Source organism: Hyperolius riggenbachi, chromosome 4 (assembly GCF_040937935.1).
Source record: "Hyperolius riggenbachi isolate aHypRig1 chromosome 4, aHypRig1.pri, whole genome shotgun sequence".
NCBI classification, from domain to species: Eukaryota; Metazoa; Chordata; class Amphibia; order Anura; family Hyperoliidae; genus Hyperolius; species Hyperolius riggenbachi.
In genome coordinates, this window is record NC_090649.1 from 391,566,605 (window position 1) to 391,591,836 (window position 25,232).

The 25,232-nt window shown below is 40.3% G+C and overlaps 1 protein-coding gene across 2 annotated transcripts in view; it reads left to right on the forward strand.

The window, feature by feature from the left end:
* The window catches only part of HNRNPLL (heterogeneous nuclear ribonucleoprotein L like), a 62,129-nt gene that overhangs the window by 20,096 nt on the left and 16,801 nt on the right, over positions 1 to 25,232 (forward strand). For both annotated transcript variants that reach the window (XR_011019436.1, XM_068232206.1), the window contains exons 3-7: positions 2,684 to 2,921; positions 4,409 to 4,494; positions 17,071 to 17,167; positions 17,245 to 17,317; positions 24,147 to 24,218. Coding sequence is in view for 1 of the 2 variants with exons in the window: in XM_068232206.1 (XP_068088307.1) it covers positions 2,684 to 2,921; positions 4,409 to 4,494; positions 17,071 to 17,167; positions 17,245 to 17,317; positions 24,147 to 24,218 (566 nt within the window). In the remaining variant the exon portion in view is untranslated. The remainder of the gene's footprint in view (positions 1 to 2,683; positions 2,922 to 4,408; positions 4,495 to 17,070; positions 17,168 to 17,244; positions 17,318 to 24,146; positions 24,219 to 25,232) is intronic.

The following is a 25,232-nucleotide window of genomic DNA, read 5'->3' on the forward strand; positions in this document are numbered from 1 at the left end:
TTACCTAGTTCTGTGTATCCATAGGAAGGGGTTCTCAAGTGATGGTATTAGGTGTACATGAGAAAAAGGACACTTGAAATATCGGCTAGTAGAATATCTGTAAATGTACCACTACTCTACTTATATGAAGTGCTAATTAGTATAGTGAATTATCAACAAATGATACCGATACCGATACTACAGCTAAACCTAACTCTATTCTCACACAGGCGCCCCCCCCCCCCCCCAATGTGTAACCTTAACCAACCCTCTGCCTAACCTTAATCACCCCACGCTGCAAACCCACAACAAAAATTGCTAAATATTGTTTATAGTAAAACTGCAAAATATCGTTTGCAGCAAACCGCTGAATATTGCTGCTATAGGGGCCCATAGAAACATTGTTTATAGCAGGCATCTAAATTTCCTGCTATAAATGATTTCTGTATGGGCACCTACAGTGGCACCCAAACTCCTACGGCACTCTGGCGCCCAGATTTACTGCTTTTGTGGGGGGTATTACCCCCATGTGGATAGAAGTTACAGAGGGTATGTGGATGGGGTTTTGAATCATATGAAATTAACTGAAATGTGATCCTAATGTAAGTGCTAATTAGTATAGTGAATTATCAACAAATGATACCGATACTACAGCTAAACCTAACCTAATCCTAATGTAAGTGCTAATTAGTATAGTGAATTATCAACAAATTATACCGATACCGATACTACAGCTAAACTTAACTCTATTCTCACACAGGCGCCCCCCCCCCCCCCCCAATGTGTAACCTTAACCAACCCTCTGCCTAACCTTAATCACCCCACGCTGCAAACCCACAACAAAAATTGCTAAATATTGTTTATAGTAAAACCGCAAAATATCGTTTGCAGCAAACCGCTGAATATTGCTGCTATAGGGGCCCATAGAAACATTGTTTATAGCAGGCATCTAAATTTCCTGCTATAAATGATTTCTGTATGGGCACCTACAGTGGCACCCAAACTCCTACGGCACTCTGGCGCCCAGATTTACTGCTTTTGTGGGGGGTATTACCCCCATGTGGATAGAAGTTACAGAGGGTATGTGGATGGGGTTTTGAATCATATGAAATTAACTGAAATGTGATCCTAATGTAATAAATAAAATACAATTGTTTATATGCATAGTAAAATCAGGCAAAACTAGACTTGCTGTTCATCAGCTTTTTGACTGATAACCTTGACCAACTACAGAGATACATCGTAGTTTCCTGTTTACCTGGTAAAATTGGAGTGCAATGATGAAATGAATATGTGTCCCTAAACCATCAATTTAACATCCACAAACGCTGCTTTCAAAAGTAAATAGGTCAACATTCACATGCCAAGATCACAAAGCATTTCCTCAGAATACATTTAAAAAGCTGTCAAAACCTGCCATGCGTTTCGTGGTCCATGCACAGGATTTGCATAAATGGAGATAAAAAAATAACATCTCATTAGAAGCTTGAAAGGGTAGCTCAAGTAAAATTGCATGTCTGTTGTGATCTGCAGAATTCAGATGGATGGGGTTACTGTACCCTAAGTAACCCCATCCAGCACAAGACTTGCTGAATGTAATAGTATCAGAAGGATAGAACAGAAGTGGAGCATGTGGTTTCCCAGCCTTGTTCTATTTTGATGGTCTTTCCATCCCATATCGGTGTCAGGTGTTGACACTTTTCATGATCACCCTGCAATTTCAACAGCAACAAAGCTAAGATGTATTCCTGTATTTGATCAAAACTCTTTTCCCTAGGGGATATTGATGTATGCAACTCTAACTGCGTCATATGTGTTGTTGCCTGATCTAAAAAAATATTAAAGAATATCGGAACTGAGAGGGATATGGAGGTGGAAACTATTTATGTATTTATTTATTGATACTAACACTATTTGCCAAGCAGTCCTGCTGATCTCTTTAGCTGCAGTAGAGTCTGGATCACACATCAAGCATGGGACTTATCCAGTCAGTCTTCAGTCAGAACACCTGATCTGAATGCTTGTTCAGGGTCTATGGCTAAAAGTATTAGAGGAAGATGATAAGCAGGACAGCCAGGCAATGTGTATTGTTCAAAGGAAAATACATATGGCATCCTCCATATCCCTCTGTCTCATATCCCTGCTTCTGGACCTTGCTTATTGTAATCTACGCCCTGTTTGGGACCTATTATCCCTGCCAGGGCGTAGATTTCAATTAAAATTACATTGCTGCACGCTACTGCACTGCTGCAGCCCAACCGCTCTGTGGTCTGTATGACAGCAGAGCTCCGTGAGCCAGTCAGGAGCTGATTTGTTTGGCTCCTAACCCTGTGATAACAGTGAGTCAATCATTAGTGTATTAAAAAAAAAATGGGAGTCAGAACTTGGGTTGTAACATTTTCTTGGAATATAGAAGAATACCCAACACCTAGTACAGCTCATAGATAGATTTATTTATTGCAAGTTTCTAGCTAACTTGGGGAAAACCTCAGTGTTAAGGGTTTTCCTAGTCAAAATGGAAATATTGATTGGATATTCTTAATGTAAGGATTGTGTTTATGCCTCTGATGTTAACAGCTGTCAATGTTTATTTGAAAATCCTGCTACTTTTTTGAGGAATTCTACAGCTGTTGTAATCTTTACTCTAATAGTCTGGGTGAAATATAATTTCTGTTACTGAACGGAACATTTTTGTTCCCCCCAGTTATGTCATGATGATGCCCTTCAAACGTCAAGCCCTGGTTGAGTTTGAAAACACAGACTTTTCGAAGAAATGTGTGGCTTTTGCCACTAGCGAGCCAGTGTATATCGCTGGACAGCAGGCCTTTTTCAACTACTCCACAAGCAAGCGAATCACCCGGCCAGCAAACACGGAAGATCCTTCTGGAGGAAATAAAGTACTTCTTCTGTCTATACAGAATCCACTCTATCCAATTACTGTGGTAAGACTGCGCTTTCTCTCATGCTTACCCCAAAGAAGATTCTAGAATGATGTAAGAACCAATCAATTTTCTTTGTAGTGCTGCAAAAAATTGTTTGCAAATTTTAATTTTGAACAATTCTTGCAGGATAGGATTTTTTTTATTATACTGCACATACATGTCATTGGCTTCCCTCCAACGATTTGGCATGTTACGTAAATGCTATTTGGCTCACTGCTGTACCTCTTCCCTGTGAACTGAAGCAGGGCATCTGCTCACTTGAACAGCCCATCTGTACACTGATCAGAAGTAAGCTGTCACATGAGCAGATCACACAAGATCACTTAGAAGGTGCTCATTAATGGTACAATTGTTTCATCAGATGTGATCTTTCACACAATTTTTGCAATCGAAAGTAATCATAAACAGGTTGTTTAGAAAATTTTATTTCTTCCAATTCAATCATAAAATCTTGCATTCGGAACGATTAAATTTTCTGGTTCAATCGACAATAGAATCGTTTTACATCAGTTTTCGTCACACACTGCACAGTTTTCTGTACTATTTTACAAAATCGCGTTAAAGATGAGATCGCATCTGATGAAAAAAAATTGTACCGTTAATGGGCACCTCAACATCCCAGGTCTGTAGCGTTAGATCCTAGCTCACAGTAGCTTTAAAACCAGTTAATTTTATGGAAAAATCATTTATATGCAGTAAAAAATAAAATCTTTAATTTTCTGCAACGTTTTCAGATAAAAACCTGGGGGAGGGGGGGTCTAGTTACCAGGTGATGGCACTAATCAGTGGTACAGAGAGAATACTACATTCTGTAATACCCAGATTGCATCACTTCGGAACAATGGGTAGGGCTTTTCAATCACTTCTGTTGCATTTGTGATCCAGGCTTCTCCCACTGCCCTAAAATAGTTTATAATTGGTCATCTTTTCAACACGGACAGGCATTGTAGGGAAGGGAACCCCAAAAACATGGGGAGAGTGTGTAAATTCCTGCACTGAGACCCTTGCAATCCCATTTCTCACTGCACACTTTGGTAACGTGACATTATTTATTTGCACATCATTATGGGACAGATAAATATACTTCATCATACAGTTCTGAGCAATGGAAGTGCTCCTGAGGTGTCTGGAGAACAGAAGTGAATGGACACAGCGGATTGTACATCTGATCACCTGCGACTGCCAAGGTTGTGGGTGGGGTTTAGCGTAATCTCAGCCTTATTGAAAACTGATGAAACATTTCTGCTATTTAGGTTGTTAATGTGGATATCCACATACATTATTTTATAGTGCTAAATGTGCATGACTGGCACATGATTGAATCATTGAGGGCAGAGCAGATGTCCAGAGCGAGGATTCTGATTGGTTGCTCTGAGCAACTTGCACCAGTTTTGCTTGCACTGATCAATCTTCCCCTGTGTGTTTTTCTATACTTGAGTGAAGGCCACCATCTCCCCACTTTAATATTCTCTTCCTTTTTTTTCTAGGATGTTTTATATTCAGTCTGCAACCCTGTTGGAAAGGTGGAACGTATAGTCATATTTAAGAGAAATGGGATTCAAGCGATGGTGGAATATCCTTTTGTTATTTCAGTACATATGTAGGCATGAGCAGGAAATGTAGGTGGTGTCACATTGCCTTTGCTTCATTAGAGAGAACTATTGTCCTTTAGGAAAAAAGCTAGAACACAATCTAGCGGTACAAAAATATAATCAAAAACTTTATTGGCAAAATCCAAAATGTTAAAAATCTTTTCCCAATCGTGTAGGTGGTCCTCATGAACATCAAAGTAATGCTTTAATGAAACTAATTTAAAACCTGGTCTGGCTTAGCGTGATGAACATAGAACATTCAGAATTGGCTGAACATTGAGAATTTTGTGTATATATATATATATATATATATATATATATATATATATATATATATATATATATATATATATATATATATATATATATATATATATATATATATATATATATATATATATATATATATATATATATATATATATATATATATATATATATATTTTATAATTATATTTTATATTATTATATATTTTATATTTTATTTCAAGCCATTACTACACGATAAGGAGGGGGGGGGGGCATCTGCACCAACCAGTTGCACAAACCACTATTCCATTGGCACATATAGAAAACCGTGCAGCCACATAGGGAGTGTGACAATGCCCCCAGCAATGCAGATTAATGCTAGCTACACACGATTCAATTTCCCATCCGAATGACCGCAATCAAATGATTATCATCGATCCCTTTATCAGACGGGACATGTACACACATTACAACTTCAGATTACCCGCCAATCAGACAGGCGATTGAATTGCGTGTACCCAGCACTAGAATGCATTTGTATGAACTGCTCAGCAAGATATGATTTGGTGTGTGTTTATCTGTATTAGCACAAATGAATAGCCATTGTATAACCAGAATGGGAAGGTAAATTCCCTACATAAGGCTCGTACACACGCCGTTCTAAAGGCAACGACTGGTCCGTCGTCACCTCCCGCTGGGCGGGTTTTCAGCAGACAGTACAGCGTGTGTACAGTCTGTCGGCGGATCGCTCAGAAACAGCCTTATCAGTCCACCGACAGACTGTACACACGCTGTACTGTCTGCTGAAAACCCGCCTAGCGGGAGGTGACGAAGGACCCATCGTTGCCTTTAGTACAGCGTGTGTACGAGCCTTTAGACACTTAATACAATAGACTATGGTTGATTGGAACTTTACACAGAAGAAAAGATAGCCATCAATGGGCATATTCCCTAAACAGCATCGCTCTGGATTGCCATTATTTATCCCACATACCAATCACATACACAGAAGCTACACAGCCTTTGTCCTTATTTGTTTGACTTGAAAATGGGATTGTCAAGAACTAGAAGGAGATATGATGATCCATTTTTAATTGTTATGCATTCTAATAGTGGTAGCAGACAACTGAAAACACTATTTTAATGTACAGTATAATCAAATAATGACATCATAGTTCTAATTATTCCTTTTATGTATAATGATGATGCATCAATACTTCCCCAGTTACAGCGCTACGGAAGATGTTGGCGCTATATAAATAACTAATAATAATAATAATAATAAAAAGGATATATAATAATTAAGGGGCCCATACACTGGTCGATTTCAGCCATTGATTTGCGGCCGATTTTGATCGATTTCAATGGATTTGATCTATCTGACAGAACGGAAAATCTAGGTCGACCTGCTGCAGGCCCATAGAGTTGCATTGGATCTTATGGTCCAATAATGCATTTAGATCGATTTTCCAATAGATTTCATTCTTAAAGCTATCGGAAATCTGTTTCTAGTGTGTGGCACACATCAGATAAATTCCTGTCAGATTCAACCTGACTGGCATCTGACAGAAATCTATCTGATGGTCAAATCTTCTGAAAATCTATAAGTTTATAGATGATCAATGAGATTATATGTTTTACAACTTGCATGCCAATATAATGCAAACTGTGGGCAAATGTATGCCCTCCCCTTGCCTCAGAGACAGAACTTCTGCATACACGCTTAATTAATGCCGGCTTGGTCGGGATCAGGAGCGGAGCGATGTGTTCTGCTTTATGCGGGGGAAGGGGGAGCGGAGTGACGCGGGGTGGGGTAAGTAAGGGAGAACAATGTTTCCGTCGCTTGGCCAAAGTGATCTGCCAGGAGAATCGCTGGCCGAGTGCTCGCAGGCATCGGGGCTGCCGTACACACCCTGGATTTTTGGAATAGATGGTCGTTATTGGCCACCTTGGCTGAGTTCCATCTGGCGTGTCTACAAGCCTTAACGCTGCACAGATGATCCCTCCTTTCTTGTTCTGTTCACTGAAGGGGATACAGACCCTCTAAAGACTGGTGCACACCAGAGCGGTTCTGGAGCGTTTTTTAAAACGCTTGCAGGGGGAAAACCGCTTGGCTAATGAAAGGGAATAGGATGGTGCACACCAGAGCGGGTCGTTTTTCCACAAATGCAAACTCAGGGGCTGCAGAATTTTGTAGATTTCTGAGGTGATTCTGCCTCAATGTTAAAGTATAGGAAAGTGGAAAACTGCTCTGAAAAACGCTAGATCAGAGCGGTTTTCCAGGCATTTTTGTTACAGAAGCTGTTCAGTAACAGCTTTACTATAACACTATATGACATCTGCTACACAAAAACGCTTCAAAAACCGCTAGGCATGTGTAGAAAACATGCCTAGAATCGCTCTGAAATCTGCTTCAAAAACCTCTAGCGTTTTGCAGATCTGCTAAAGGTTTGTGATGTGCACTGGGCCTAAGGCAGCCTTTTGTAAACCTTTTTTCCCTGGATGAACCAGGGCTGTGGAGTCGGAGTCGTGGAGTCGGGCAATTTTGGGTGCCTGGAGTCGGAGTCGGGAAAAAATGCACCGACTCCGACTCCTAATGAATTTGTAACTAATTAAAATAGAAAATATGATAAAATGTTCTATTTCTCAGATAATAGTCATTAAAAATAATGTATATATACAGTAATAGCTGTGCTTAGGCCACAAAAATGAAATAAACCAATCAAAATTAGTTACTTGTGCTGCTTCAATAAAGCAGTCCCCGTATTTTTAAGGTCAGATATACATATCTGATTGTGACTGTATATATGATGCGTACACAGGAATCTCTTATATATACTAAATAACATCTATGCTGTAAGAATAAAGCCTGATGTGTAGCTGTGTCACTAATAGAGATGGTCAATGAGATGGAAATAATTCTGCACTGATGCTGATTTATGCAAATGTATGCACTCCCTTTGCTGATGAAATAAAATAATTTGATATGTTATTAAAATTTGGTTTGGTGACTACAAATTAAAGGGTACCTGAGACTGATGAAAAGTAAAGTTTTATACATACCTGGGGCTTCCTCCAGCCCCCTTCAGGCTAATCAGTCCCTCACTGTCCTCCACCACCCGGATCTTCTGCTATGAGTCCTGGTAATTCAGCCAGTCAGCGCAGTCCGGCCGCATGCCACTCCCACAGCCAGGAACATTCTGCACCTGCGCAATAGTGCTGCACAGGTTTTAGTATGCTCCTAGCGGTGGAATGTGTTCATGCGCACTACGCCAGACTAGCTCAAGTACCTGGACTCATAGCAGAAGATCCAGGTGGTGGAGGAGGACAACGAGGGACTGATTATCCTGAAGGCGGCTGGAGGAAGCCCCAGGTATGTATAAAACTTTAATTTCCAGGACGTCTCAGGACAGCAACCCTGAGACTTGTCTCCCTCCATTTCCAACTGGACAGGATACTAGTTAAAAGAATTAACATAATTGATTAGGTAGGCACCCTACATAAGGCAGCATTCCCTTACCCTCATCATCAGTTGTTTTCCTGTCCAGCAGGATGCTGGTTGTGTGGGGAGAGCTGGCCAACCATGATAGATTTCAGGAGCCGCGGCATACAAGTGTCCCCTATGTCAGCGCTGGTCAGGCGAGCCAGCGCGGGTGCTTGATATCTGCATCGGCTTCTCCCCCAGTCTGTTACACGCCGGAGCGGCTACCGCTGGAGGACGCGCGCAGAGGGACATGTGACTTCCGCATTACGTGACCAAGGAGGAAGTAGAATGCTTTCCATGGCTCGGCGTGCATCCCAGCGGACATCTCGCCGCATTTAGCCGCTGATTGAGCTAGTCTGCTCAGTAATGCGGTGGATTTCTAAGGTAAAGCAAACCTTTTCATTATGTTTGAGCGGAAACCTTCAGGTGACCTATTCAAGGGTTGTGCATCCTGGTCAGTCTTGTGTATGCTGACCATGGAAGCGTCCGCAGGCTCTTGCTCCCATAGTTCTAAGGAGTCAAGCTCCACTCCCTCTCTGGTATGTGTCTTCTGTTATAATGTCTTTATACCGGCTATTATTTGAGGGTTATCAAGCACCCTCCCCTGGTTCCTCAGTTTTAACTTGGTTTCCATCCTGGAAACACCCAAGAGGAATAGATGCTGAGTTTATTTGGCCGGATGGATGTCCTCTTGGCAGCACTGCTCATGCATGAAATCCCTGGGCCACAAGCCATGGTCGGGAGACTGGTGCTGGTGGGGGAGTCCAATATAGGAGAACTAGACAGCATAAGAAATAGTACTGTTCCTGACGTTCTCCCCTATGCTGGAAAGATGGGATCACAGACAAGAGCTTCCAAGCTTGTTCCAGCAGCAGGGATATTCACTCATATAGTTCACATTAGAGTGTGATTTTTTTTTTTCCCCCTGTGTGTTTTACCCTCTCTCTTGTTTCCTCTATAATCTAGTGAGCTAATGGAAACTTGCAGGGCAATGATAGTTGCCAGGAGTCATTTGCTTCCCATTTGATTGGTCAGGCCTGCAGTAAACCTATGCTAGCTGTAGAGACCGACCAATCGTTGAAGGGATGTACACTCACATGGTTGATTTTAGAGTGATGTTTCCTTGGTATAAGTTTATACTTTCTCTTGTCCTCTGTGTCCATGCAATCTAGCAGTGGGTGCAAAGCAGGAGGTGAAGGTGAATTGTTGCCATTGCAGCAATAGGCTTCCCCAGGGTTATAATAAGATGATTTGTCAACCCTGAACTGCAGTGATGGGGATTGACAATCTATGGAAATTTTCAGGAAGTGAATCTCGGGGTAGTTTCAAGGAGTTCCTTGTTTCAAACTTGTTCAGATCTATTGTGCATTTGTTTCAGATCTGCATTGCATTTGTTTCAGATCTGCATTGCATTTGTTTCAGAGCTGCATTGCATTTGTTTCAGAGCTGCATTGCATTTGTTTCAGAGCTGCATTGCATTTGTTTCAGAGCTGCATTGCATTTGTTTCAGAGCTGCATTGCATTTGTTTCAGAGCTGCATTGCATTGGTTTCAGAGCTGTATTGCATTGGTTTCAGATCTGCATTGCATTTGTTCTGATCTGTATTGCTTTTGTTTCAGATCTGCATTACTTTTGTTCAGATCTGCATGGCATTTGTTTCAGATCTGCATAGCATTTGTTTCAGATCTGCATTACGTTGGTTCAGATCTGTATTGCATTTGTTTCAGATCTGCATAGCATTTGTTTCAGATCTGCATTACTTTGGTTCAGATCCGTATTGCATTTGTTTCTGATCTGCTTTGCATTTGTTTCTGATCTGCTTTGCATTTGTTTCTGATCTGCTTTGCATTTGTTTCTGATCTGCTTTGCATTTGTTTCTGATCTGCTTTGCATTTGTTTCTGATCTGCTTTGCATTTGTTTCTGATCTGCTTTGCATTTGTTTCTGATCTGCTTTGCATTTGTTTCTGATCTGCTTTGCATTTGTTTCAGATCTGCCTTGCATTTGTTTCAGATCTGCATTGCATTTGTTTCAGATCTGCATTGCTTTTGTTTCTGATCTATATTGCATTTGTTTCAGATCTGCATTACTTTGGTTCAGATCTGTATTGCTTTTGTTTCAGATCTGCATTATTTTTGTTTCAGATCTGCGTTGCATTTGTTCTGATCTGTATTGCTTTTGTTTCAGAGCTGCATTGCATTTGTTCTGATCTGTATTGCTTTTGTTTCAGATCTGCATAGCATTTGTTTCAGATCTGCATAGCATTGGTTTCAGATCTGCATTACTTTGGTTCAGATCTGTATTGCATTTGTTCTGATCTGCATTGCATTTGTTCTGATCTGTATTGCTTTTGTTTCAGATCTGCATTACATTTGTTTTAGATCTGCATTACTTTTGTTTCAGATCTGCGTTGCATTTGTTCTGATCTGTATTGCTTTTGTTTCAGAGCTGCATTGCATTTGTTTCAGATCTGCATAGCATTGGTTTCAGATCTGCATTACTTTTGTTTCAGATCTGCATTACTTTTGTTTCAGATCTGCATTACTTTTGTTTCAGATCTGCATTACTTTTGTTTCAGATCTGCATAGCTTTTGTTTCAGATCTGTATTGCATTTGTTTCAGATCTGCATTGCATTGGTTTCAGATCTGCATTGCATTGGTTTCAGATCTGCATTGCATTGGTTTCAGATCTGCATTGCATTTGTTTTGAATTTTGTTTGATTTGTCAAGCCTGCACTTAAACCTTTACTGGCGGTAGAGATTGACAATTTTTCAGTGAGATACACTCTTAGTATTTAGAGTGTAATTTCCCCTGTATGTTTTATCCCCTCTATATTCGGGCAAAGGTGAATGTAAAGCAGAGGGTTTCAAGATTCTGGAATCTTAAGCAATGTGGACAGTAGATTTTTCCAGTATTATAAGTAATTGTTGAATCTGCACAAAGGGCAGTGCTCAGTCGTGTGGCAGATTTATTCAGCAGGGAAATTCACTGCCCATATAAATCTATGGGTCTGTGCACAGTGCGGGGTTGTACCTGATCGCATTATTCTAAAAAGCGGCATGCAGATTTGTAAAAAGGCCATGTCTGGTCTCCAGTGCAGTTCACACTGTTGCATTACTATGCATGCATTATAAGCTTATCCACTGTGACCCTAGCCTAGAGCTATCATAGCGGTGGGTGTTGTCTTCCACTTAAAGAGGAACTCCCAGTGAAAATTCTTCATTTTTACAATAATTATGTATAAATGTAGTCAGCTTTTGCCCATTTTAAAAGCTTCCCTCTCTTTTATTTACATTCTGACATTTATCAGATGGTGACGTTTTTACTGTTGGCAGGTGATGTAGCTGGAAGTACATGCTGCTTGTTCTGGCAGTTGGAAACAGCTGTAAACCGCTATTTCCCACAATGCAACGAGGTTCACAGACCGGAAACTGCCAGGAAAATAGTCCTCAGTCTCCTGTGGGAGGGGCTTCACCACAATATTAGACATACAGAGCCCCCTGATGAGGATCCATTTGTGAAAAGGAATAGATTTCTCATGTAAAAGTGGGTATCAGCTACTGATTGGGATGAAGTTCAATTCTTGGTCACGGTTTCTCTTTAAAGGAGAAACTGTTAGGAAGCTGTTAAAACAGATTCCAAGAATGGCAAGTTGGATAAGACTAAGCTGTCAAACCTGATAAGCATGCAGTGTCTTCTGAAGCGGTGTCTAAATCTAGGAAATGTGCAGTGACCATTATGCCTGATTCTGCAGAACACCTGTGTCAATTATGCACTGAAAAGGTAGTGAAAGATGAATCCCCTACATAGCTTAAAGATTTGATGGGATGGTTGAGATCAGAGATGTCCTTTGCTATTAAAGAAATTGAAGAATCTGCTTTCATACTTTCTAATTCAGATGTTACACCGACATTTACCCCTTCTACTTCTGATGCACCTATTGCTGGTCCTTCTAAATCCTCCTAACAGATCTCCTCAAGAGGTAGAGAGTCGAGGTTGATTCAGATAAATTTGATGTCTAAAGGGAGAGTGGATATCTATTATTGGAAGAGTTACCACAGGGCGAAGTAGACGCATCTGAGGGTAAAGGCGTTAAGTCTCAGAAATTCGTTTTTCCACAGAATTTATGAATGAGTTATTTGAAGCTATGCATAGGGCTATGGGCATTACCAAGGAACAAGAAGACCTATTACTATTGATCAAATGTACAAACGTTTATCTGACCTAAGATTGTATATAAATTCCATAGATCTCAAGAGATCTTTTTACCATCTTTTTGCGGTAATTCATCAAATCGAAAGGAAGAAAGGTTGCACTGTCTAGGTGTTAAGAAGGTGCCTAAATTGAATGAATATCTTCAGAGATCCAAGAATTGGAGGAAGTCCAATGCTTTGTTGGTTCTCTTTGCCGGAAAGCAGCCATCTAAAGAAACCTATTGCAAGATGGATCAGACAAGCTATTGCTTTATCTTACTTGCACCAGGGCAAGCAGTTATCAGGACTAGCGAAAGGTCATTCAACCAGAGCGGTTTCTACTTCCTGGGCAGAGAGAGCAGGGGCTACTATTAATAAATCTGTGAAGCTGCAACCTGGTCAAGCCACAATACCTTTGTTAAGCATTATAGACTTGATTTAACCTCTAACTCTGACTTATGTTTTGGTAGAAGAGTTTTGCAGGCTGTAATCCCTCCCTAATTATGTCTTGTTTATCATCTCAGGGTTGCTGTCCTGAGACGTCCTGGAAAGACAAAACTTACTTACGGTAAGGTCTTTTCCAGGAGTCGGAAGGACAGCACCCTTACTACCCACCCTGATGTATTGTTAATAAAAATTATTTGAAGCATCATTCTGTGTGGTCTTTTTTATTACTGATGAGGGTAAGGGAATGCTGCCTTATGTAGGGTGCCTGCCTAATCAATTATGTTAATTCTTTTAACTAGTATCCTGTCCAGTTGGAAATGGAGGGAGACAAGTCTCAGGGTTGCTGTCCTTCCGACTCCTGGAAAAGACCTTACCGTAAGTAAGTTTTGTCTTTCATCTGTCTCAGGTTTACTTTGTTACACAGTAGTACTATACTCTACATATGCACTCCTCACAGAGCTGCAGGGAATCCACTGAGAATGCTGTGCACATTGAACACAGAGGTGTTGTCTGTTTACAATCTCCTCATTCCCCTGCAGAGTACCTGCACATCATTCTTACATGTACCCACACTTACATTGCCTAGGGCCTGATAGATGTTCTTTGTTCCGGTTTGTACCTTTTACAAGTACTATTACTAAGGACTAGTTTTAGTCTAAAGGGAATAAATATAGTAGTCTACATATCCTTCTCACTTCAGTTGTCTTGTAAAATTCCTAAGCGTTGGCAGTTATGAGACGAATTTCATGTTACATACTTTTAATCAACAAAATTGTAATATGCAAATTAGAGGAGTCGGAGTCGTGGAGTCGGAGTCGGTGGAATCCTAAACTGAGGAGTCGGAGTCGGTGGATTTTTGGACCGACTCCACAGCCCTGGGATGAACCCTGCAAATTCTTTTTGGATCTCAAGGAACCCCTGAATTTGCAGGTGGCAGATGTGGCCGTTTATGTCATTACAGTGCCCTTCATTATAAAGTCCCTTTATTCTAATACTTTTTATTAATGTGTTCATTACTATTCTGACAACCAATTACAGTGTGCGCCGTATTTATAGTGTTCTCTCTATCATACTTCCCTCAAGACCCACGATGGGAAAAATGCCAAGGAACCCCTGCAAAGTGCCCAAGGAACCCTGGTGTTCCAGGGAACCCTGGTTGAGAAACCCTGCTCTAAGGACAAGTAATAGAAAAAAAGGAAAATGTTGCTTAACCAACTTATTGTAGACATCACAATTTAGACAGTTTGTATATTCATTTATTAGAACATTTTATAATGAATTACATTATGCAGAAACATCATTTTGTAAAAATTTTACGTTTTGCACAATGCAATAAGAAAATAATACTGTACTATTATAAGGTCAGTTATAAGGTCATTGTGCAAATGCTCTGTGTTGCAAGAGCAGCAACAGATGATGATTCCATAACTTCCCCAGAGTCTGGGTCTCTAGACACACTGCTTCTAAAAGAGATGCAGCTGATGTTAGCTTTGGCACTGCTTCCAAGTAACTGTGTGAATAAAGCCTGAATAAAATATAGTGTGTGTGTGTGTCTGACATCTACAATATGGAGTCAGTGCCTTGTCTGCTTTATTTATCCCTACATTGCAGTCTGTGCACCATTGTTTGTTAAACTGCTATTATGTGTTCCATAGTTTAACGCTTACGGGTCCTTTTACACTTGTTGCAATGTGATTTGTGAGCAGCAAAATGGCTATTGGAGCAAAGAATCATTACACACACTTTATTATATGCGGCAGACTGCGTGGATAGGGAAATTGGACAACCTGTCTTCAAAATGTTGCGCCCTTCAGTCACGTGTATACTGCTGACAGGAAGTAAGGCTCAACACACACCATACAATCTTGGTTGTTCAATCTTACCACTTTCATGTAGTATAAGAGCTTATCCAATTAATCATTCAAGGTATTTTCAATCTGTTGGCCCTTATACTACATAGATTTGGTAAATTTGTACAACCAAGATTGTATGGTGTGTGTTGAGCTTAAGTCATATGAAAATCTGCGCATGCGAAATGCACTGCAAACGTGCCAAAAATCCACAATTTTTATGTTACCATAGACTCTTATTGCTTTCTGTGCCATTCACGGTAACGCTGTGTCAGCGTAAGCACTTCCATCGCATCGAGGTGCATTAGGTGTTTAATGTAATGTTACCCCTATTTTGGAGCTGTTTAATAATAATTACCTATCTAAAGAAAGTGTGTGTGTGAATGTAAGTAATTGTTTCAGAAGATGAATGTGCATGTATGTTTAAGATATATTGATCTTGTTAATGTGGAGTTGTTTTTCTAAGGTTGGAGAACATAAGTGACCCTGCAAAGTGTGTGTGTGTGTGTGTGTGTGTGTGTGTGTGTGTGTGTGTGTGTGTGTGTGTGTGTGTGTGTGTGTGTTTTTCCTAAAAATATTACAAAAAGTTTTCAATCCTCTCCGGAAAAAAAATCTTTTTTTTTTTTTGTGTGTGTGTGAAAGGTTACTTGTCCAGCGGGCGAGGTATGATCTCACATATTGAATGTGCTGGCTAGCCCTTATATGTTTACCTGCTCTCAGGCTTGTGTGCCTTTAAGCCAGGGACCAGGCTCGTGGCAAGTGATGACCTCATGATTCCTTCTCTCCCTGGAGTAAGTCACACTCTACCATACCTCTGTCAGTAACTGGCGCACCGCACAATGCAGGCACTCAGTGACGGAGCCTGGGGCTTCGGTGTTTGTCTCTCTCCCCTGTGCTGTGGGGATAGTATTGGGCTGACTAACGCTAGCAGCGAGTGGATTGTGCACTCTGCAGTCGCTTGCTCGCTGGCAGTGTACGGTGTGGGTCTGTGCAAGGAAGACACAGGTATCTATGCTTAATGATAGTTTTGTTTTAATGGTGGAGGAGTGTACACTCCACTCACTGCTGGTAAGTGTTAACCCAGCACTATCCCTACAACACAGGGGAGAGACAAACACCGCAGCCTCAGCCTCCATCACTGAGCGCCGGCATTGTGCACAGACCCACACTGCATACTGCTAGCGAGCAAGCGACCGCAGAGTGTAGACTCCACTCGCTGCTGGTGTTTGTCTCTCTCTGTGCTGTGGGGATAGTACTGGGCTGACTAACGCCTCAGCCTCCATCACTGAGCGCTTGCATTGTGCTGTGCGCTCGTGACTGATAGAGGCAGGGTACAGCGGTGCTCCAGTGAGACCGGCTGGGCACTTGCTAGTGCTCTGTACTAGCTGTGTGTCAAGAACTGCCCTATCCACACTAGAAATCGCAAAACACTAATGCTAAGTGCTAGCATTTTGCTCGAGTGATTTTACCGCAATTAGCGTGGTAAAAAAATCACTGGACACTATAAGCACTGTACCGCGATTGCCAAAATCGCTCCAAAAATGCTGCAGGTAACGCGTTTGCGATTGGCGCTAATCACAAAATGCCCGTGACGGGCCAATCGTGGCAGTGAGGACATTGCTATAGGGTAGAATAGCACTAGCAATTAGCGGGAATCGCCCTAGTGTGAATGGGCCCTTAATTAGGATTGCAGTTTAAAATGCCATCCTGTGCTACAATAGATTAGCCTTGCAGTTAAAGTTTATAAAAACAATGGAAACTCCAGGCTGCTAGAATGAGGCTTGAGGGAACGTCTGATTGCAAGCTACGCTGATACAAAGTGGTGCAGTCCGAAAATAGAAGTGTTGTGCTTATAAATTGAATTGGATATTACATTATCATGCCTCAGACCAGATGTCTGTTTCCAGTATTAGCAGATCATGACCAGGGGAGTGTTGGGAATTGGGATTCTCACATAGATGACCATTTTATTTTTATTTTTTTTATTTCTTCTCAGAAAAAATTATATGAAGGCCTATAATTCCCTTTTAATAACATTTGCACATGCTGTGTGAGTCTGCAACAGTCTAATCTTCGGGTTCAGTGTTTTGTGTAAGTTTGTTGTGCATGTGGAAATATATGGTTGGTATTGATGGAAATGCTACAGGTACAAGGTTGCTGAGGCCAGTGTTCTGAAGACCTTTTAGAGTATCGTCAGTTTACCTGATTTTCCTGTATGCCGGAATTCACCTTTTATTCTGATGTTGGCTGCAACACAGAGGGATTAATCTTATAATTCATTTTGTGTTTGCCTGGCTGCCTGACTCAATCCAAGATTCCTTAACACTAATGAACATTTGACACAGTACAAAGTGCCCAGAAGGCTAAAGCTGCGTTGAATGGAGCGGACATTTATGCCGGCTGCTGCACACTAAAAATAGAATATGCCAGGGTAAGTCTTCTTTCTTCTGTCTGTATCTTTGTTTTTTGACTTGCCATGGTACTGACTATTTCTTTCATTGCGTACAGCCCACACGCCTCAATGTTATTCGGAATGACAATGACAGCTGGGATTACAGCAAGCCTTACTTGAACAGGCGAGGTAGGAGATTTATCATGTTGGGTCATGTGTAAACATGACTTCTCACATTCACTCTGGTTTCTGTTAAAATCCACATTGGGGTTCAGAATGGATGGCCGCAGGGCTTGTTTCTATGGTGGCCTAGGCAGCCCACATTTCCTTCACTCTCATTTTTCTCTGTGTTGATGGGGGGGATACCTTTTTCCCCCATAAACTTGCACGCTGCCTCTCAACGGAAGAGACTTTGTTCCCATGCATTAAGGCTGGACAAGGCATACAGAAGCCTAGAGGAGGACGTCCCAGCTGGCTGACTCTACACCTCTTCATGCATCACTACGGCAACCACAAACAGCTTTCTGAAACAAGCACCCTAAAACCAGACTTGCAATTCACCTTGACTGCATTCTGCATGCATCCTCACCACCACCACAGGCTCCCAGTGGAAGACTTTTGAAATCCTTTTGCATATTTGCTTGGATTGAATGTGGTGTTCTAGCTCCATGGAAGCTGTCACCTGGATGTATGCTGACCTAACTGCAGTAATGAGGGTGCAAATCAGTCTTTTAAAGGGACTGTTGGCATGGCCCAAGTATAAATTCATTGACTTTTGGACTATCCTGTCCATGTATTAAGGACCATCTGCAGTGTAAAGAAATTGTGTTCAAGCTACTGATTAAGGTGCCAGTGCAACTGTTTTAGTTAAGGAAGGTGTCCTGTGCAGTGTCTTATGAGCAACAATTTGTAATATAGTGTACTATAGTGGTAAAAAAACAATGTTGATAAAAAACAAACATCTTTAGGTATGGTTTACCGCAAAGTATATTCCTTGGTATAAATTGCCTGTAGATAATTGGCTATGTTATTTGATTACTTAAGCAATAGTATTAACTTAAAGGCCCGTACACAAGCTCAACCAAACCGCCTGATTGTCATCATTTTGGTCTGTATGACGACAATCAGGTGTGCGCAAGTGTGGCAAACAACTAGACGAGCGACTGATAACAGGTGGATTGCCTGATCCATCCAGCGGATCAACTCACATGACTGTTGGCCACATGTGTACACAATTATTTGAACGACGTAGTTGCTTTGAATGCGCCATGTCAGGCAATTTGACGTTTTGTTTGCTTGCGCCGTATGTAAATGAGTTGGTCTTTTAGTTTGGTGGTGTGCGGAAACTACTTGTCGTGTGACCGGTTTGTCATGGTGTTGGTTGTGCACTTTGTTGGACATGTGTACGAGCCTTAAGGGAGAGAATAAATATGAGAGGTATTATCAACCCTAGCCTACGCTCAGGAGGTGCACTTTAAAGGTCTGATAAGTTTGTATACAGTACAAGATATTTACTGTAGGGCGTTTGTCTCTGTATTGACTGATCCAGTGTATTTAACAGTTGCTCACCTGCATATTTCTGCAGTTGGGTGACAGCTCTGTGCCGACGTTGTACAGATGTATACCTAGCCTTCAAGCTAGCAACATGTCTGTTGCAATGGAGGTGTGCGGAGGGAGAACGAGTGGCACATGATGGAGATAATTCCTGTTGGTGGGGGAGCGAGGAGAGCCATGTGATCAGGCGGTTCTCGGGCATCGAGAATGGCTGAAGGTCCCTGGCATGCCGAATCTTCAACAAATGTTGGGCAGCCACTGTACACACACTGGCGTTACCTGCTGGATTCTCGTCTGAGGCGATCTTTATCGTACCCCATGGCTGAGTTAATTCCAGTGTGTGTACATAGCTTTGGTATTCTCATGAATCTTTTTTTTTTTATTTATTTATTTATTTTTAAGATGACAAAACTCAGTTTTCTCGTAATTTTGAAGAAAAAGTTAGAATATCTGCTAAGTTTTTACTCTTGTCTGTGCTCTTTAACGATGACCTATGGAAAACCATGTGTCCTGCAGTGCCACATTTTTGTCTATCTCCCCTTCCCAGCCTGGCAGACTATGCAAAGTGGCACAGAGCCTTTTCATATTTGAATGTTCTGCACGCTGGATCAGGTATTCTCTTCCTCCAATGGCACTCATCATGCTTCACAGAGTGACCGATGTAATGCCGACATCTTCTGGTTCCTGATCTCCATATGACGTGATCGGGACCCAGAGGATGGTGTCAGTGTTGCAGCACTGCCTGGTGGTGGAAGAGTCCTGATCACATGATTGTTATATCATGGGATCAGGACCTTGAACCTGCCGTTATGACTTTATAGGAGAAGAGAACTCAGTGAGTATGTGATATACTGTACACTGGAGATCCACATAAAAAGGATTTCCCCTCATATCATTTCACTGAAGAGAACAATGTACTGTTGTCACTGGCAGAGGAAGATAAGTCTCCAACTGGAAGGAACTATGTAACAGTGAAAGTGGTCTTACATGACATTTGTCAAGGTTTCTGTACACCATACAATCCGATCATTAGCTAGACTAGAGAATGATCCTAAACTATCATCAGTATGGTTAAAAAAATGTTTAGCACATTTTTGCATCAATCTTTGAATATTTCTTCTTTATGAAATGGATCAGTACAATTTGAAAACATTAATCAACCATATGTTGCTTGTGGCCACATGCAGGTGTCCTCAGTATAACAATATAGCTTTCTGCTTGCCTTTTCATAGTGCCCATGTGGAAACTGCAGTGTCTATGGCGACCTTTGTCAGACATGTTTCTGAGACCAAGCAAGTGCAGTCCTCCCCACCTGCAGCTTACACTATGAGTAAAAACTAGCAGAGATTCTAACTCTTCCCCCCTAGTAACTAAACTTACCAAAAAAATCAGTTAAAAGTTAAGTTGTGTAATTGACAAGCATGGAGTCCAGATCTTACAACTGTATCTGTTCATAAGTGTTGATTAGCTTGTACAGAGGTTCATACTGTATTCAATATTATTAGATGTTTATGGATTTTGAATGAGAGACAAAAATAAAAAGGGATCTTGTAACTTAATCATTTTATTTGATGTATGTGTAAACAGTCTTTTTTATGTGCTGAGAATGCATTACACTTCAAAAAGGACCTAAACTGCTTTCATAGATGTAAAAAAAAATAATCTTACCCAAGTACATTAGTAAAACAAGTTGGGGGCTTTACCTTGGTAAACAATGCAGTCTCTGTTTTGCCCAGAGCAGGTTGTGAGAGTGACCTATGTAGCTTCAAATTTTAACAATCGGAATAACTTCCTGTCATGTTTAGGGGGCTCAAGTTCAAGCTGCATAACATTTACATGACATTTGAGTGCAAGGAGAAATTCTTTGTATTTCTTTGATCATCCCTAATGGGGACATCAGACAGCGCAGTCTATGTACTTCTGATGTCCCTGCGGATGGCGTCACATGCATTCCCAAAAAATGCAACCAAAATGGTCAAAGAAGGTGTAAGGGTAAACGGTCATGCCTAGACATCCATTCCTGGAAATCTAGGCAATTTTGGGGACCTGTCAGGATCAGTAGAGGTTTGTTTTATGAGTCAACTAATACAGTTCATTTTTTTTTATATACACCTTTATTGGCCTACAACTCTAGAGTCCTGGACACTGTGGAGTTTGGATGTTCTCCCTGCGTTTACATGGGGTTTCTCTTGCCACTCTAGTTTCTTTCCACATCCAAAATTATGGTGTTGCGTTAACTGATTCCCCAAATTGGCCTCTTGACTAGGATAGGGACATGTGACCATTGAGAGAATCTTAGCCTCTCTGAGGGACAGTTAGTCACCTCACTGTGGAATCTAAAGTGACCTGACTATGGACTTTGAAGTGTTGCGGCAGATGTCAGCCCTATAGAAATACACTACAGGTACTTAACATATTTTCCAGGATACTATGAAGGTATAATTCTGATCAGCATATCCACTTAAATGATCCCTTTTTGTTTTTATGCTCTAAGCAATACTTTTCAAAAGATGTAACTGTCATATATGAAACTGTTAATGTCACTGATGACTTGTGTATAACTTCTTGCATGTAAGGACTCAAGCTGTCATATTTCAACACTGGATTTCTTTTGTGCATTGTTAATTGTGAAACCATGTAATACAGGTTATTTTTGGATTATGCTGAAACCTCTTGAAAGGAGACCTCTTTGAAAGTGTCTTGCTGGTGAAGCTTGTAAATGATTCCAGGTACTGCTTAATACCCAGTTTATCTGAACCAGTATAATTCTTCATTCAGTGAGTAATGATTTCATGTCATTATGGTTATTGCACTATGAACTTTTATTTAATTTTACTTTTTTTGTGAAATGCTGTCTCTGTTCTGTACTTTCTACTACACTGTTTCCAATTATTTCCTGTTAAGAAATATTTGCATTTGTTGTTATCTACCACGTATTAAGTCTTTTTGTTAGATAGATAGATAGATAGATAGATAGATAGATAGATAGATAGACTCACCAAGAAATTGACAGGAACTTGACCTTGTATAAAGAATCCAATTATCTAAAAAAAATTTGTGCCTTCATCAGATTCCTAGCACCCGAGGACGGAGATATATATATATATATATATATATATGCTTTTTTTGCTATGACACTGTAAGTAGATGGTTTAATCACATAACCGTTTAGTTCCTGGCAATTTCCTGTGTTCCTGTGGATCATATAACTGTTGTGGATCTGGATGTTCTTGGTTGACTCCCTTCTGAAATCCTGATATTCATAAGTGCTGGTTCTTATCTTACTGTAGTATAGATTTATATGCAACATTAGCCTTGAGTAATTCACTGTCCTGTAGCCAGAGGCTTATTATAAGTATACAATAACAGTACTACCAGACATAAGATTACTGGTAACTGATCTAAATACAGTAGTCTCGGTTTTCCAGCATCGACAGGGATCAGCTGATGCTGAATAGGTGTGCTTTCCCAGTCCATACCGTACTATATCCCACTCTTTGTACATACCATGAAAGCTGTAGTCAATTTTAAAATACGGTAATTTAAAGTACATTAATCTTGGGGGAGCTATGAAACCTAGACTTCACATCAGAGCCCACAAACAGCCTAATGGTGGCCATACATGGTCGAATATTTTCATACAATCTTACCATTTATATGTAGTATAAGGGTAAATTAAGTGAATATACTGAAAGGATAATTTAGGCAGTTCCCTTATACTACATAGAATTGGTAAGATTGGATGAAAAAATTGTACCATGTATGGCCACCATAAGAAGTTGGCCTTCACCACTGTGAGTACTTCTGGTAATTTTTGTTGGTTGGTTGAGACTGCTGGTTAGTTGAGTTCTGGATAACTGGGCCTCTACTGTAGCTACTTTATGACTCACTAGTTCCCAAACCTCCTTCAGGTTGAGGTGAAACGTCAAATGTTTCCGAGACATAACATCATGGTACACATATAAAGCCTGAGACATAACAGTATTTAGCAGTAAGTGTGTAATGCTCTGGGATGAGGTGATATTTTCAGACCTACATGGTACCACCATAGGCAAAGCAGCTAGATTACCTTTAGGGCCGGTTCACAAGGACGTCTACAAAACATCCCCGGAGCTCGTTGTTTTAAGAGCTGTCCATTCAAGTGAATGGAAATCCAGCCTGAGTCCATAGTTTCCTGACGTCTTGTTTCACCCAGGATGCTTTTTGTAGCGTCCAAGATCGGCTAATTATGGCGCTTCCGTGTCCCTCTGCAGGGGTCAAAACGCGATGCATTTCCCGAATGCTGCCGCAGGTTGCCAAATGCTTTTCTACTTGTTAGCAGAAAAGCATTTGACCGAGACACGGGGGAGCTAGATCAGATGGTCGTCTGATTCAGTCCTTAGAGTGTTACCTATTGTGATGATGAATGCAAAGGGCCAGTAGTATTTATTTACTGTTGAGGAACTGGCCGTGATGTTAGGTTTTTGTTTTTTTGTTAGATTATGAATTGTAACAATATATGCATTTAATGTTTGATGAATTTTAGCAACAAAACCTCTAAGTAATTTTTTTATGCACATAATAATCACTGGGCAAATGCAAAATATCATACTTAGTGTTAAGAAAATACTTACTTTTAGTACTGATCAGAACATAAAACTTCCATAAAATGGAATGTATAATGGTTAGAGATGGTAAATGAGAAGCTAATAATTCTTTCTCACGTAAAAATTGTATGCATATCTAAGCAGCTGGTTATTGGGCCAATTCAAATTGACAGTAAGTGCATTTGATTAGCCCGTTTCCAAGCTGCATACAATTTGCATTGATGTAGAATTTGCATGCATCTCTTATGATGGATTTATTTAAATTTTTCAAGTTATTTAAGTTTAATACTGCAAAAAATGTGTCATTCTTATTACAAAAAACAGTAAATATTACAAATTTAACAAAAAATAAAATAAAAAAAAATCACTTTTTTTTTAATATAAATTTGGTAAATCCACTTTGTATTCATTTTATGAATGCTGGGATGTTGAGCAGGAAGCACCACAATACAACATACAATAACATTTGTAGAGTGCCTTTCTCCCATGGGACTCGGTGGGCGTACACTGCAGTGAGATCAGGTTCTGGCTGGCTTGCAGCGATCTGACTCCCATTAACTAATAACATGTGCCTATTCTATGCTGGTAAATGGAAGTCAGTCCACTTTCAGTTGGCCGGCATTGGCTATCACTGCAGTGGTCTGATGTTCTCCCTTTGTACTGCTTCTGCCTTGCATACCTAAGTGTTTTATAACAACAAAAACAACTTGCAGTTAAATGCTGCACTACTGTGCTCATTTATTAAGGGTGCAAGCATGTTGGAGGTGGGGCATAGTGGTTAAATCTGGATGTTGATTTACTTCCAGAGTTTAATATGATTTCATAATATTTGGAAGTGGTATGTGTGATTTACTCATTCTTCTTCTTTTCCATTTCAGATAGGGGTAGAGGACGCCAGAGACAAGCCATTCTGGGAGACCACCCCTCCTCTTACAGATATGATGGTTATGGTAAGCTTTGGATATCACTGGCAGGTGCTTAATTATGCTGCTTCTTTTAGCTGGCTATGTTCAAGCTTATACGCTGTGGGAAAAATATTCCCAATGTACTACAAGATACTTACAGCCAGGAACGCTCTACCTCCTTTTTATATAAGCTTGGCATCTAGTGTCAAAATGTTTGCCTGAAAAAAAAAATGTGCATAAGTAGCATATGATTGCTGCACTTGAAATGATACCTGCACATGTTATAATCGGCGTAATAATGCCTGCACATATTATAATGGGGGTAATGATGGCTGCACTTGTCACATGGTAGTAACGATACTTGTGCATCTTATGATTCCGTGTACAATGATTGTATTTGGGGGTTATATGGGGTTAATGACAGCTGCATTTATTGTAAGGGGGCTGTTACTAATATATTATAGTAACAACATAAGGAGAACCTATGGTGAAAATATTATGAAGAAGATTGCATTTTTTATTTTTTATTTATTTTTTTAAATTACTTTATAAAATATTTAGTCAGTGTTTGCCCATTGTTAAATCTTTCCTCACCCTGATTTTTTGATATTTAGTCCTACCTCATTTGTTATACGGACTGATGTGGATATCCATGTTTTCCTGCCTGGCATGATAGGTAATACAGGATGTGTACAAAGATCAAGTTATGTAGAGGAAAGAATAATGTAAACCCCTTCTAGTGTTAAAAAAGTGATTTTTATGAAGATGAAAATATGAAAATCTAATACAAAAAAAAAATCTGCCTTTTTTAATGCAATCAAATTGCTAAATAGGAGAGTCAAAAAAAAAAGGAAAATAAAGTTCGAGACAAAGGTTTAAATACTTAAATGTATATTCTCGTTGTGCAACACTCCCAGCAGGCATAGCAGAGGGTTTAGGGTGACTGGTGGACCCATTAAGTCATGCAGAAATCGGGCCACCTTTGTCAAGTAAGTTTTCACTATGGGGCATTAATTCCCATTTATAGTGAATTAACCCATTATCGGCTTCAATAGCTAT